The sequence below is a fragment of the Callionymus lyra genome, chromosome 16, assembly GCF_982586985.1.
Source record: "Callionymus lyra chromosome 16, fCalLyr1.hap1.1, whole genome shotgun sequence".
Classification (NCBI taxonomy): domain Eukaryota; kingdom Metazoa; phylum Chordata; class Actinopteri; order Syngnathiformes; family Callionymidae; genus Callionymus; species Callionymus lyra.
In genome coordinates this window covers 22,779,560-22,795,449 of record NC_141833.1, presented here as the reverse complement: position 1 = coordinate 22,795,449, position 15,890 = coordinate 22,779,560, and the positions used below count along the sequence as shown (strand labels likewise).

The 15,890-nt window shown below is 39.4% G+C and overlaps 1 protein-coding gene across 3 annotated transcripts in view; it reads right to left on the bottom strand.

Annotated features, from left to right (window-relative positions):
• The window catches only part of fyco1b (FYVE and coiled-coil domain autophagy adaptor 1b), a 40,853-nt gene that overhangs the window by 10,228 nt on the left and 14,735 nt on the right, over positions 1 to 15,890 (bottom strand). For all 3 annotated transcript variants that reach the window (XM_087810705.1, XM_087810704.1, XM_087810706.1), the window contains 6 exons: positions 13,928 to 14,024; positions 10,819 to 13,005; positions 9,459 to 9,551; positions 5,150 to 5,268; positions 1,649 to 1,816; positions 1,448 to 1,588 (listed from right to left, as the gene is read on the bottom strand). In XM_087810705.1, coding sequence (XP_087666831.1) covers positions 1,448 to 1,588; positions 1,649 to 1,816; positions 5,150 to 5,268; positions 9,459 to 9,551; positions 10,819 to 13,005; positions 13,928 to 14,024 — 2,805 coding nt within the window. The remainder of the gene's footprint in view (positions 1 to 1,447; positions 1,589 to 1,648; positions 1,817 to 5,149; positions 5,269 to 9,458; positions 9,552 to 10,818; positions 13,006 to 13,927; positions 14,025 to 15,890) is intronic.

The window sequence follows — 15,890 nt, the reverse complement described above, 5'->3', positions numbered from 1 at the left end:
GATGTAAGTGTCTCTTAAATAGTTCTAGGACCTCTATTATACTCTAGTACACTCTATTATACTCTATTATACTCTATTAAACTCTATTATACTCTATTAAACTCTATTAAACTCCATTCAACTCCATTCAACTCTATTCAACTCTATTATACTCTATTAAACTCTATTAAACTCTATTTAACTCTACTAAACTCTATTATACTCTATTAAACTCTATTATACTCTATTATACTCTATTATACTCTATTATACTCTATTAAACTCTATTAAACTCTATTATACTCTATTATACTCTATTCAACTCCATTCAACTCCATTCAACTCCATTCAACTCGATTCAACTCTATTATACTCTATTATACTCTATTATACTCTATTATACTCTATTATACTCTATTAAACTCTATTATACTCTATTATACTCTATTATACTCTATTATACTCTATTATACTCTATTAAACTCTATTAAACTCTATTAAACTCCATTCAACTCCATTCAACTCTATTATACTCTAGTATACTCTATTAAACTCTATTATACTCTATTATACTCTATTATACTCTATTATACTCTATTAAACTCTATTATACTCTATTATACTCTATTCAACTCTATTATACTCTATTAAACTCTATTAAACTCTATTAAACTCTATTATACTCTATTATACTCTTTTCAACTCTATTTATTATACTCTATTCAACTCTATTCAACTCTATTATACTCTATTAAACTCTATTATACTCTATTCAACTCTATTCAACTCTATTATACTCTATTATACTCTATTATACTCTATTAAACTCTATTATACTCTATTATACTCTATTCAACTCTATTATACTCTATTATACTCTATTATACTCAGTTTCTTTTTACACAAAACTCTCATTTAATAAATATATTTATATCAGAAAATACGCTTAAGCCCCGCCCACTTAAAATGCGCTGTTTTGGCTGAGAAGAAGTCTTGGACGAGCAGCCACGCCCACTCTGCTCTGATTGGTCACAAAAACACAAGTTGCATTCAAGGACTCACGTTAATTTCAAACTCAGCCCTGAAACTCCCATTTTGTACATTAAAAACAAATAATAAAACTAATGTTTGCTGCTTAATGTACACATTAGAAAAACACCTAAAGGCAGAAGTAACTCTCACCATGTTTACATAAATATTTATGTTGTTTATTAACATGTAGGTACTTAACTGATCTTCTAGGGGAGGACACCTGCACCAGTGTGATGTCACAATGTATCATTTAAACCATAATCTCGTTCGGCGAGATTTCAGACGAGAACTTTATAAAGTACTACCTTCAAAACGGAGCGACGTCCTGATGAACGAACTACTGCATGTTGAAGACTTTAACATTTACAACATGTGAAGAAGTCAGGAGAGTTTTGAGGTGAAGTTTAAATAAAGAGTATAAGACGTATATATTCACCTGCAGCTGTGCTTGCGGAGCCACCAGCTGAACTGACTGCGACAGCCGCCGCAATAGTTGACGTCGCGCTCGTTCTCCTCGTCTCGCAGCTTCTGCTCGAACTCCAGCGCGTCCGACTTCTGCCACAGAACGTCCTTCTCTCTGGAGGCGAAGGAACCGAAGCTCAGGTTCGTCGTCTCCAGAGAGGGTCCAGGGTCTCACCTGATCAGCTCCACCAGCCGCTCCTCCAGGTTGATCTTGGTGCGGTACAGGTCGTCCAGCTCCGCCGCCGCCTTCAGGTCCAGACTCTCCTGGTCCTGAGCGACTCGCCGCAGGTTCTCGCTCAGTTCCCGACACGCTCGCTGCGACGCTCGCAGGGCGTCTTCGGATCTGATCGGACCAGAAAGTTGAGCAACACGCACCATATTTGTTTTACTGTTTACATTTTATATAGTAGAAGTGTTCGATATTGTCTTACACCGGCAGCCGCCAGAGGGCGCTCTGAGCTAATGTTCCAGTGTCTTATTCTCCTGTTGAAAATGTAAACATCTCATGAAGAAAAGTTACAACTGAGAAAGAATTAACATACATCCTTATGTCGTGAAACAAGCGTCAGAAACTCTGCACCGATGCTAGTTTTTTTTTACCATACTTTATTTTAATGCTTTTTTTTACAACAGTGTATTGATATTCAACAGCATAATAATCAATTGGTGTAAAATAAAATATTTAGACTTTTTTAAATGTACAATTAACATGCAAACATTCACCGTGTTTGTTAATTTTTGTGTTTCTAACAACAAGACCAACAGAAGAAAATTCCGGCCTCTAGATGGCAGCATTCATTACGTCCTCCAGAGCTAAATGAAGAATGATGACTGAGGACGAGTGGATACAGTGAGTCCAGCAGCTTTGAGAGCTGATATTTGGACATATTTTGGTTTGAAAACAAATGAAAGAAGTTACGACTGAGGACGAGAGGATACAGTGAGTCCAGCAGCTTTTAAAGCTGATGTTAGGATATATTTTGGTTTGAAAACAAATGGAAACAGTTAATACTTCGTCAAGAGTCATGTGGTCTGTAAATACTACAACACCAGAGTCAAGTACTGGACAATACTACATATATATACTTGTTACTACACTATAACAACACCAGAGTCAAGTACTGGAAAATACTACATATATATACTTGTTACTACACTATCACAACACCAGAGTCAAGTACTGGACAATACTACACATATATACTTGTTACTACACTATCACAACACCAGAGTCAAGTACTGGACAATACTACACATATATACTTGTTACTAAACTATCTCAACACCAGAGTCAAGTACTGGACAATACTACACATATATACTTGTTAGTAAACTATCTCAACACCAGAGTCAAGTACTCTACAATACTACACATATATACTTGTTACTAAACTATCTCAACACCAGAGTCAAGTACTGGACAATACTACACATATATACTTGTTAGTAAACTATCTCAACACCAGAGTCAAGTACTCTACAATACTACACATATATACTTGTTACTAAACTATCTCAACACCAGAGTCAAGTACTCTACAATACTACACATATATACTTGTTACTAGACTATCACAACACCAGAGTCAAGTACTGGACAATACTACACATATATACTTGTTACTACACTATCACAACACCAGAGTCAAGTACTGGACAATACTACACATATATACTTGTTACTACACTACCACAACACCAGAGTCAAGTACTGGACAATACTACACATATATACTTGTTACTAAACTATCTCAACACCAGAGTCAAGTACTGGACAATACTACACATATATACTTGTTACTACACTATCTCAACACCAGAGTCAAGTACTCTACAATACTACACATATATACTTGTTACTAAACTATCTCAACACCAGAGTCAAGTACTCTACAATACTACACATATATACTTGTTACTAAACTATCACAACACCAGAGTCAAGTACTGGACAATACTACACATATATACTTGTTACTAAACTATCTCAACACCAGAGTCAAGTACTGGACAATACTACACATATATACTTGTTACTACACTATCACAACACCAGAGTCAAGTACTGGACAATACTACACATATATACTTGTTACTACACTATCACAACACCAGAGTCAAGTACTGGACAATACTACACATATATACTTGTTACTACACTATCACAACACCAGAGTCAAGTACTGGACAATACTACACATATATACTTGTTACTACACTATCACAACACCAGAGTCAAGTACTGGACAATACTACACACATATACTTGTTACTACACTATCACAACACCAGAGTCAAGTACTGGACAATACTACACATATATACTTGTTACTACACTATCACAACACCAGAGTCAAGTACTGGACAATACTACACATATATACTTGTTACTACACTATCACAACACCAGAGTCAAGTACTGGACAATACTACACATATATACTTGTTACTACACTATCACAACACCAGAGTCAAGTACTGGACAATACTACACACATATACTTGTTACTACACTATCACAACACCAGAGTCAAGTACTGGACAATACTACACACATATACTTGTTACTACACTATCACAACACCAGAGTCAAGTACTGGACAATACTACACATATATACTTGTTACTACACTATCACAACACCAGAGTCAAGTACTGGACAATACTACACCTATATACTTGTTACTACACTATCACAACACCAGAGTCAAGTACTGGACAATACTACACATATATACTTGTTACTACACTATCACAACACCAGAGTCAAGTACTGGACAATACTACACATATATACTTGTTACTAAACTATCACAACACCCGAGTCAAGTACTGGACAATACTAAACATATATACTTGTAACTACAGAATTGCAACAAATATCATTGTGATTCTGTATCATAATAAATGTCTTAACACCAGATTGTTGACAATACACTCCCTAAATATATATATAAATAATTTCAACAATATATTAAGTTAGGTCAAAGTTGGTAATAAAAATATGATATTTTTTGTTTTCATGACCTTAAGTTGACGACTGAATAATATCAAGTGCAATAAAACATTTCAGTCATTTTAAGTTGTCTTTTCAATCCACAGACCATAACTGAGCCGAACATTTTTATTGAATTAAATGTTTACCGGCTCCACCTAGTGGCTGAACTGAGGAAACTACAGGTATGATTAAGTAAGTAAGTAATTCTTATCTGAACTACATTTGTCGAGAAAAAAAGGCTCAATCGACTAAAATCAACTGTTCTAACGTCACAACCGACACCAATGATGTCACTGGTTCTGGAAGACGGATGTGTCCACGTACTGGTGGTTGCCACGGCGATGAATATAACGACTCTGTGTAGGAACTTCTTGGTGTTAACGCTTCGTACGACTCCATCAACGATGATGGTTATTATGGTCGACCTATGAGTAATATACGTTATTGTCGTCTTCATTCTGCACTCATTCGACTCTGCAGCGACTGATAGTTAAAGAACAAAACGCTTCATGTTTGGCAAGTATCGACACAAACTGTTGCTTTTATCAGCGTCCGTGTGTGAAGCCAACAAAAGATCCATCAGGAAGTAAAAGACGAACAAACACACTCGACTAAACACACACGTTACAAATGTTTTTGCTGGAAACGCTCGACGAGGCTGTGCCTACAGTAGCTCACCTTGATGAATTCCTCCTCAGATGGATTATCTCCTCGTCTTTCTGCCGGATGAGACTTTCAGACTCGGCCATCTGGGCGTTTCTCTCCGCAATCTGTCGGCAATATCTCTGCGTCTCTGCCTGCGATCGACGAGAGACACCATTTCAGACGAGGCCGTGGAATTATGATTACAGAGAGAAAACACACAGAGATTAAAGAGTTTCGTCGCTTCAGGAGCAGAGACGTGTTTCTAATGCTGAGCGTCTTTAACTCCGTGTTCGGAATCTTCAGGTACATCTTTAGGTACATCTTAAAGTACATGTTCAGGTACGTCTTTAGGTACATCTTAAAGTACATCTTCAGGTACGTCTTTAGGTGCATCTTAAAGTACATCTTCAGGTACGTCTTTAGGTACATGTTCAGGTACATCTTAAGGTACATCTTCAGGTACGTCTTCAGGTACGTCTTCAGGTACGTCTTCAGGTACGTCTTCAGGTACGTCTTCAGGTACATCTTCAGGTACGTCTTCAGGTACATCTTCAGGTACGTCTTCAGGTAGGTCTTCAGGTACATCTTCAGGTACGTCTTCAGGTACATCTTCAGGTACGTCTTTAGGTACGTCTTTAGGTACATCTTCAGGTACTTCTTCAGGTACATCTTCAGGTACGTCTTCAGGTACGTCTTCAGGTACATCTTCAGGTACGTCTTCAGGTACTTCTTCAGGTACATCTTCAGGTATGTCTTCAGGTACGTCTTCAGGTACATCTTCAGGTACATCTTCAGGTTCGTCTTCAGGTACGTCTTCAGGTACGTCTTAAGGTACGTCTTCAGGTACATCTTCAGGTACGTCTTCAGGTACGTCTTCAGGTACGTCTTCAGGTACGTCTTCAGGTACGTCTTCAGGTACGTCTTCAGGTACGTCTTCAGGTACGTCTTCAGGTACGTCTTCAGGTACATCTTCAGGTACATCTTCAGGTACGTCTTCAGGTACGTCTTCAGGTACGTCTTCAGGTACATCTTCAGGTACGTCTTCAGGTACGTCTTCAGGTACTGTACATCTTCAGGTACGTCTTCAGGTACATCTTCAGGTACGTCTTCAGGTACGTGTTCAGGTACGTGTTCAGGTACGTGTTCAGGTTCATCTTCAGGTACGTCTTCAGGTACGTCTTCAGGTACGTCTTCAGGTACGTCTTCAGGTACGTCTTCAGGTACATCTTCAGGTACGTCTTCAGGTACATCTTCAGGTACATCTTCAGGTACATCTTCAGGTATGTCTTCAGGTACGTCTTCAGGTACATCTTCAGGTACGTCTTCAGGTACTGTACATCTTCAGGTACGTCTTCAGGTACGTCTTCAGGTACATCTTCAGGTACATCTTCAGGTACGTCTTCAGGTACGTCTTCAGGTACATCTTCAGGTACGTCTTCAGGTACGTCTTCAGGTACATCTTCAGGTACATCTTCAGGTACGTCTTCAGGTACGTCTTCAGGTACGTCTTCAGGTACGTCTTCAGGTACATCTTCAGGTACGTCTTCAGGTACGTCTTCAGGTACGTCTTCAGGTACGTCTTTAGGTACTGTACATCTTCAGGTATGTCTTCAGGTACGTCTTCAGGTACATCTTCAGGTATGTCTTCAGGTACATCTTCAGGTACATCTTCAGGTACGTCTTCAGGTACGTCTTCAGGTACGTCTTCAGGTACGTCTTTAGGTACTGTACATCTTCAGGTACGTCTTCAGGTACTTCTTCAGGTACATCATGTCCACTATGAGAATCAGTGTAAACGTATCTCATTTTCATAATGTCAGCATCGTCGCCACGGTGACGGTTTTTAACCTCCTCAGGGGCCACATTTTATCCAGTGGCTGGTGTGAGGGGCCAACAAGTAAAAAATAAAAAGAATAAATTAATTAAATCAAGCTTAAACTTATTTTATTACTGTATTATTGTTTTGAATTAAGTATATTTATTTGACTTGTGAGGCTCAATAAATACTCAAAGAAAACCCTAAAATCATATTTAAAGAGTAATAATAATAATAATAATAATACTTTTGCTAGTTTGATGAGCTGAGAGCTGAGAGGGCCACATGACTTCAGTGACATCGTGCATCTATTTTCTCTGCTGGCGATAAAAAAAAACTTTCAATCTGCGTCTGTCGTGATTCCATCGGACAGTGAATCAGTTTTGACTTAAAATATTTAACTAACTTTTTATTTATTTTATTTATCACGAAGCTCTTGCAGGCCACAACAAAACAAGAATCATGCTTTAACATAAACAAATCAGACGATATAATTGAAAAGAAACAACATTTTTGAAGGTTTTTCAAGGTATTTTTGATTATTAAAAATGTTTTTTTTCTATTACTTTTATGTTTGGTAATCACTTTTAACTTTTTATTCATATATATATACACACACACATTATATTAATATAATAGATAATATATATAATATATAATATCCATACATAATATATAAATTATATATATATATATATAAATATATACATATATATATATATATATATTATCTAATCTATTGTATTAATTATATATATATATATATATATATATATATATATCACACGAGTTACTCCATCGTGACATCACACGAGTTACTCCATCATGACATCACACGAGTTACTCCATCATGACATCACATGAGTTACTCCATCATGACATCACACGAGTTACTCCATCATGACATCACATGAGTTACTCCATCATGACATCACATGAGTTACTCCATCATGACATCACACGAGTTACTCCATCATGACATCACACGAGTTACTCCATCATGACATCACACGAGTTACTCCATCATGACATCACATGAGTTACTCCATCATGACATCACATGAGTTACTCCATCATGACATCACATGAGTTACTCCATCATGACATCACATGAGTTACTCCATCATGACATCACATGAGTTACTCCATCATGACATCACACGAGTTACTCCATCATGACATCACATGAGTTACTCCATCATGACATCACATGAGTTACTCCATCATGACATCACACGAGTTACTCCATCATGACATCACATGAGTTACTCCATCATGACATCACATGAGTTACTCCATCATGACATCACATGAGTTACTCCATCATGACATCACACGAGTTACTCCATCATGACATCACACGAGTTACTCCATCATGACATCACACGAGTTACTCCATCATGACATCACACGAGTTACTCCATCATGACATCACATGAGTTACTCCATCATGACATCACATGAGTTACTCCATCATGACATCACATGAGTTACTCCATCATGACATCACACGAGTTACTCCATCATGACATCACATGAGTTACTCCATCATGACATCACATGAGTTACTCCATCATGACATCACATGAGTTACTCCATCATGACATCACATGAGTTACTCCATCATGACATCACATGAGTTACTCCATCATGACATCACATGAGTTACTCCATCATGACATCACACGAGTTACTCCATCATGACATCACATGAGTTACTCCATCATGACATCACACGAGTTACTCCATCATGACATCACACAAGTTACTCCATCATGACATCACATGAGTTACTCCATCATGACATCACATGAGTTACTCCATCATGACATCACATGAGTTACTCCATCATGACATCACATGAGTTACTCCATCATGACATCACATGAGTTACTCCATCATGACATCACATGAGTTACTCCATCATGACATCACACGAGTTACTCCATCATGACATCACACGAGTTACTCCATCATGACATCACACGAGTTACTCCATCATGACATCACATGAGTTACTCCATCATGACATCACATGAGTTACTCCATCATGACATCACACGAGTTACTCCATCATGACATCACATGAGTTACTCCATCATGACATCACATGAGTTACTCCATCATGACATCACATGAGTTACTCCATCATGACATCACACGAGTTACTCCATCATGACATCACATGAGTTACTCCATCATGACATCACACGAGTTACTCCATCATGACATCACACGAGTTACTCCATCATGACATCACATGAGTTACTCCATCATGACATCACATGAGTTACTCCATCATGACATCACATGAGTTACTCCATCATGACATCACACGAGTTACTCCATCATGACATCACACGAGTTACTCCATCATGACATCACATGAGTTACTCCATCATGACATCACACGAGTTACTCCATCATGACATCACACGAGTTACTCCATCATGACATCACTACGACTTCAAACATAAAAAAGAGTGTGAGATAAAGAACACGAAGATGTCTCCAGGAGCGTCTCACCTGCAGCGTCTTCACTTCGTTCTCTCGCTCGCTCGCTCTCTGCTGCTGCGCCTCCAGCTGCGACATCACTTCCTGCCTCTCTGCGTCCGCCGTCTGCACCAGAAACAAACCACAATAATAATAACAAACGCACAACTTGGCTCGCGCGGAGACACAAATAATGCAAACTCAACACCGGGCTGAGCCGTAATAGAGATTATATTCGGCATCATCGCCTCGACCTCCAGCAATAAACGGGTTTTATACTGTAGGCTTTAACGCTGCTGTCCATCAATCAAGGTTATTATGTACAAACGAAGCGTAAGAGCAGCCGACTCAGCAAAACACATGTATTTTTATGTTTACTTTTATGATACGAGTCAACAATGACGCCAGCGAGGATTCTAAAAAATAATAAAAGCATGATTGTATTTCTGTGCAACTCTTATTCTTATTGTTAATGTTTCTTCTCTAACTGTATCTTTACTTCTTTATTATTTTATTTTACCTGACATTTTACATTTATTGAAGAATAAATGAATATACTTTATGTTTATGAAACTGACACTAACATACGGTTAGAAATATTATGAGGATATATTTTGTGTTATCTCAGGGTCAAAGTGACCCGAAGGCCCGAAAACAAATGTGTTTGTGGTATCCCTTGTGTTATCTCAGGGTCAAAGTGGCCCGAAGGACTGAAAACAAATGTGTTTGTGGTACCCCTTGTGTTGTCTCAGGGTCAAAGGTCAACAGCCTCCCTGGCTTCCGTAAATACATATGCAGTGATGGGGGTCGTTCACTTTGACCCTGAGACAACACAAGGGATACCACAAACGCATTTGTTTTCAGGCCTTTGGGTCACTTTGACCCTGAGATAACACAAAGATACCACAAACACCATTTGTTTTCAGGCCTTTGGGTCACTTTGTGGTATCCCTTGTGTTTTCTCAGGGTCAAAGTGACCCAGAGGCTTGAAAACAAATGGTGTTTGTGGTATCCCTTGCGTTGTCTCACCTTGACGCTGAGATAACACAAAGAAATTTAAGTTAAAGATATTTCTTTCTGAAAATCAAATAGAAATTCTTGTTCACTTCATATTTGTGTTATTTCTTCAAGTGCATTTTTTGTGTATATCTTTGTATAAAGTGTTTATAAACACAAGTTATTCTGTTATTTAGTTTATTTGTCAATTATTTATTCGTTTATGCTGCCGATGCTGTTGCACCAGCTGAGTGACCAGTAAAGGTTCATCTTATCTTATCTTAAATAGATTGTATTAAAGAATAAACGTGTCCCAGTGATCAGTTTTTAGATCAAACAGTTTCTAAAACTTCTTTATAATAGTTTTGTAAAACGATCCGAGAGTTTATCTTCCGACCTCTAGTTGGCGCCGCAGCTCCTGGACCTCCTGGCGGCTCCTCTCCTGCAGCTCCTCGGCTCCTCTCAGCTCCTGCTTCAGAACTTCTTCCGCCTCCAGCTGACGTGTCCTGCCGAGCGTGGCCTCCTCCAGGAGAGTCTTCTCCTCCTGCAGCTGCTCCTCCTGAGCCCTGGACCTCCGCAGCTCCTGGGCCTCCTGCTCCTCCAGCTTCAGGGTCAGGTGGTCCCACCTCAGGCGCGCCTCCTCCTTCTCGGCGGTCAGCATGCACACGTGCACGCCCAGCTCCGCCGTCTCCGTGTTGGCCCGGTGCAGCGCCTCCCTGGTCTCGCTGCTCTCCACGCACAGGGACTCGTAGCGGAGCTTCAGCTGGTCCAGCTCGTCTCTGGTGGACGTGACCTCGGCGGCCAGACCCGCCCGGGCCAGAGCTTCTCCGTCCCTCTCCCGGACCAGGGCCTCCTCCCGCTCCCTGGAGCGCAGGATCTCGTGGACGTGCCGGCGGTTCAGCTCCTCCACCTGGGACTTCAGCTGCTCCGACAGGACGCGCAGGTCCTCCCTCGAGGACTCCGTCACCTCCTGGAGCGCCTGGACCTTCATCTTCTCCTCGGATCCCGCCAGAAGTTTGGCCCTCAGCTCCACCACCTCGTCCCGGAGCCGGTTGACCTCGCGAAGGTTCAGCTCCAGCTGGGCTTCGGCCATCACCAGTCTCAGCGGCGCCTCTCTGCTCTCGTCCTGGACCTTCTGCATCTTCTCGTTGCTCTCCGCCGCGCCCTTCTCGTCGTGCGACTCCGCCGTCCTGCTCTCCAGCTGCTCCACGCGGGCCTGCAGAAGACCACGCTTCTCCGTCTGGTCGCCGAGCTTGGCCTCGGTCTCCTGGAGCTTGGCCAGCAGCTCCGCTTGGCTCCTCTGGGACGCGGCCAGGTTTCTGTCCAGCACGGAGGATCTGGCAGTGATGGAGTCCAGCTCCTCCTGAGTTTTGTCCAAACGTTTCTTGAGGGACGACTGGAGCTCCAGAAGCTGCGCGTTGTCCTGCGCTGTGGTCTTGATCTGAGCTTCCGAAGCTTCCTTAAGAACAAGAACCTTCTGATATTTCTCCTCCAGCTGCAGGTTCTCCTCGACAAGTCTCTTCTCTCTGTCGTCTGAGCAGAGATTCGCCGACTCCAGCATCAACTTGAGATGTTTTTCTGAGGCCCTCACACTCGCGAGCTCCGCCAACAGCTCTGAAAGACCTTCCTCACGCTTCTTCACGGTTTTCTTGAGCATCTCCTGAAGGTCGCCGGCCTGATCGCACGACGTCTCCCGCTCCACGTTGAGCTTCTCCAGCTGCTCCTCCAAGTGCTTGACCCTCTCCGAGCTGACGGAAAGTTCTCGCTCTCGGTTCTTCAGGCTCTTGCGTAGCTCCGACACGTGGATCTCCAGCACGTCGTTGGGGGCGCCGCACGCCTGCTCCATCTCCTCGCGCTCCTCCTGCAGGCGCCGGCGAAGCTCCTCCGCCTGCCGCTCCCGACACTCCAGGGACCCCTGAAGACCCTGGAGCTGGGCCCTCAGGTTCCCCGTCTCCTTCTCCTTCACCGTCAGCGCTCCCTGGATCCGTCCCACCGCGTTCTGGACCTCCTCGAGTCGCCTCAGGGCCTGGTCGCGCTCGTCCTGAGCCGCCGCCCGGACCGACGCCAGCTCCTCAGTGCAGTTGGACAACTCTTCTTCTCGGAGCTTCAGCTCCTGCGACAGACGCTCGGATTGTCCGCTCCGTTCATCTGCCTCCCTCTTGGCCTCCAACCTCTCCTCCTCCGCGGTCTTCAGCTTGTCCAGAACCTCCTGGATCTTCCAGGCCGAGTCGCAGTAATTGGCCGCTTGTTGACTTTTCTCCTTCATGGCTTCGTCCAACTTGGACATCAGCTCCATGTTCCTGCTCTCGGCGGCGGCGAGTCGCTCTCTGGTGGCCTCCTGTAGACCCGCTTGATCTTCGGCGCTGGACAGTTTCCCCTCGAGACCTTTCACGACATCCTTCAGCGCCGACGCCTCTCGTCCCAGCTCGTCGACCAGGGTCAGGAGCTGCTGCTGCCGCAGCTCTGATTGGTCGAGCTCCACGCGGAGGTTCTCGGCGACGCTGCAGGACGACGGCTCCGACAGTTCGCCCAGATCCGCCAGAAGACTCGGACAGAAGTCCGACACCGGGAGACACTCCTGAGGCTGGACACGAGAAGAAGGCGTGATGTTGAGGATCCACACGCTTAACACCTGCTGCTGTCATGAACCTCTTCAATGATACTGGGGTTTGTGTTTGAAACTCATTTATTTAAAACTATTTTTACCGTTAATGGAAGTTTTTCATCTGAATATCTAGAGGTTGGACTTAACATTTCAAATGTTGGAACTTTTATTTTATAATTATTTATTTAAATGCATTTTGGTTTCTCTAGAATTGTATTTAAAAAATGTATATTATTATTATTATTATTATTATGTACATTATTATTATTATTATTTACATTATTATTATAACAATTACATTATTATTATTAACATTATTATTATTATTTTAATTATTATTAACATTATTATTATTATAATAAACACATTATTATTATACCAATTAAATTATTATTATTAACATTATTATTTTTATTATTTACATTATTAACATTATTATTATTATTATTATTTACGTTATTATTATAGAAATTACATTATTATTATAACAATTAAATTATTATTATTAACATTATTATTATTATTTTAATTATTATTAACATTATTATTATTATAATAAATACATTATTATTATACCAATTAAATTATTATTATTAACATTATTATTTTTATTATTTACATTATTAACATTATTATTATTTACGTTATTATTATAAAAAATACATTATTATTATAACAATTACATTATTATTATTAACATTATTATTATTATTATTGTTTACATTTATAATATTTTATTTAATATATATATATAAATATTAATATAATATTTCCTGACCATGTATTCGTCATCGTAGTGTAGTAAAGGGGGGGTAGATGTTCATGAAAACGGTGTGAACCCACAGTGAGTTCATCTCAAGTTCAGTTGCTGAGGCGACACGATGGAAGATGTTTCAAATACCTGCACTTGTGAGTAGTTGCTGACCAGACTGGTGATGCTGGAGCAGCGACTCGGAGGCTTCCACAGGAAAGCAGAAGATCCAGAACCTAAAGTTCTCCTGAAAAACAAGTCAATCCACAACTTGATTTATATCATATTGTAACACAACACAACACAATCGACAACTTGATTTATATCATATTGAAACACAACACAACACAATCGACAACTTGATTTATATCATATTGTAACACAACACAACACAATCCACAACTTGATTTATATCATATTGTAACAACAACACAAGTCAATCCACAACTTGATTTATATCATATTGTAACAACAACACAAGTCAATCCACAACTTGATTTATATCATATTGTAACAACAACACAAGTCAATCCACAACTTGATTTATATCATATTGTAACAACAACACAAGTCAATCCACAACTTGATTTATAATATATTGTAACACAACACAACACAATCCACAACTTGATTTATATCATATTGAAACACAACACAACACAATCGACAACTTGATTTATATCATATTGTAACACAACACAACACAATCCACAACTTGATTTATATCATATTGTAACAACAACACAAGTCAATCCACAACTTGATTTATAATATATTGTAACACAACACAACACAATCCACAACTTGATCTATATCATATTGTAACACAACACGAGTCAATCCACAACTTGATTTATATCATATTGTAACACAACACAACACAATCCACAACTTGATCTATATCATATTGTAACACAACACGAGTCAATCCACAACTTGATTTATATCATATTGTAACACAACACGAGTCGATCCACAACTTGATTTATATCATATTGTAACACAACACAACACAATCCACAACTTGATTTATATCATATTGTAACACAACACAACACAATCCACAACTTGATCTATATCATATTGAAACACAACACGAGTCAATCCACAACTTGATTTATATCATATTGTAACACAACACAACACAATCCACAACTTGATCTATATCATATTGTAACACAACACGAGTCAATCCACAACTTGATTTATATCATATTGTAACACAACACAACACAATCCACAACTTGATTTATATCATATTGTAACAACAACACAAGTCAATCCACAACTTGATTTATAATATATTGTAACACAACACAACACAATCCACAACTTGATCTATATCATATTGTAACACAACACGAGTCAATCCACAACTTTATTTATATCATATTGTAACACAACACAACACAATCCACAACTTGATCTATATCATATTGTAACACAACACGAGTCAATCCACAACTTGATTTATATCATATTGTAACACAACACGAGTCGATCCACAACTTGATTTATATCATATTGTAACACAACACAACACAATCCACAACTTGATTTATATCATATTGTAACACAACACAACACAATCCACAACTTGATTTATATCATATTGTAACACAACACGAGTCAATCCACAACTTTATTTATAATATATTGTAACACAACACAACACAATCCACAACTTGATCTATATCATATTGTAACACAACACGAGTCAATCCACAACTTTATTTATATCATATTGTAACAACAACACAACACAATCGACAACTTGATTTATATCCAGATTGAAACGAAACACAATCAACAACATTTTAAAAGTTGAAACTTTAAATATATTGTATTTTATTATCATTTAATTTTTTTTAATTCGTTTTTATTCAATAATTCGTTTTTTTTTCTTCATCTTAATAATAAAATATTTTCAAAGTAAAACATTATTTATAATTGTTTCTACACATATAGTTCTATATTGTAATTACAATAATTCCAAAAAGTACATTTTGTAAATATTTTTTTTATTCATATCCTTTTAAACTCAACATAAAAATGTTGTTATGAAAGTGAAACCAGACATTACCAACAGAGCACCGAGCTACTGGATCATGTG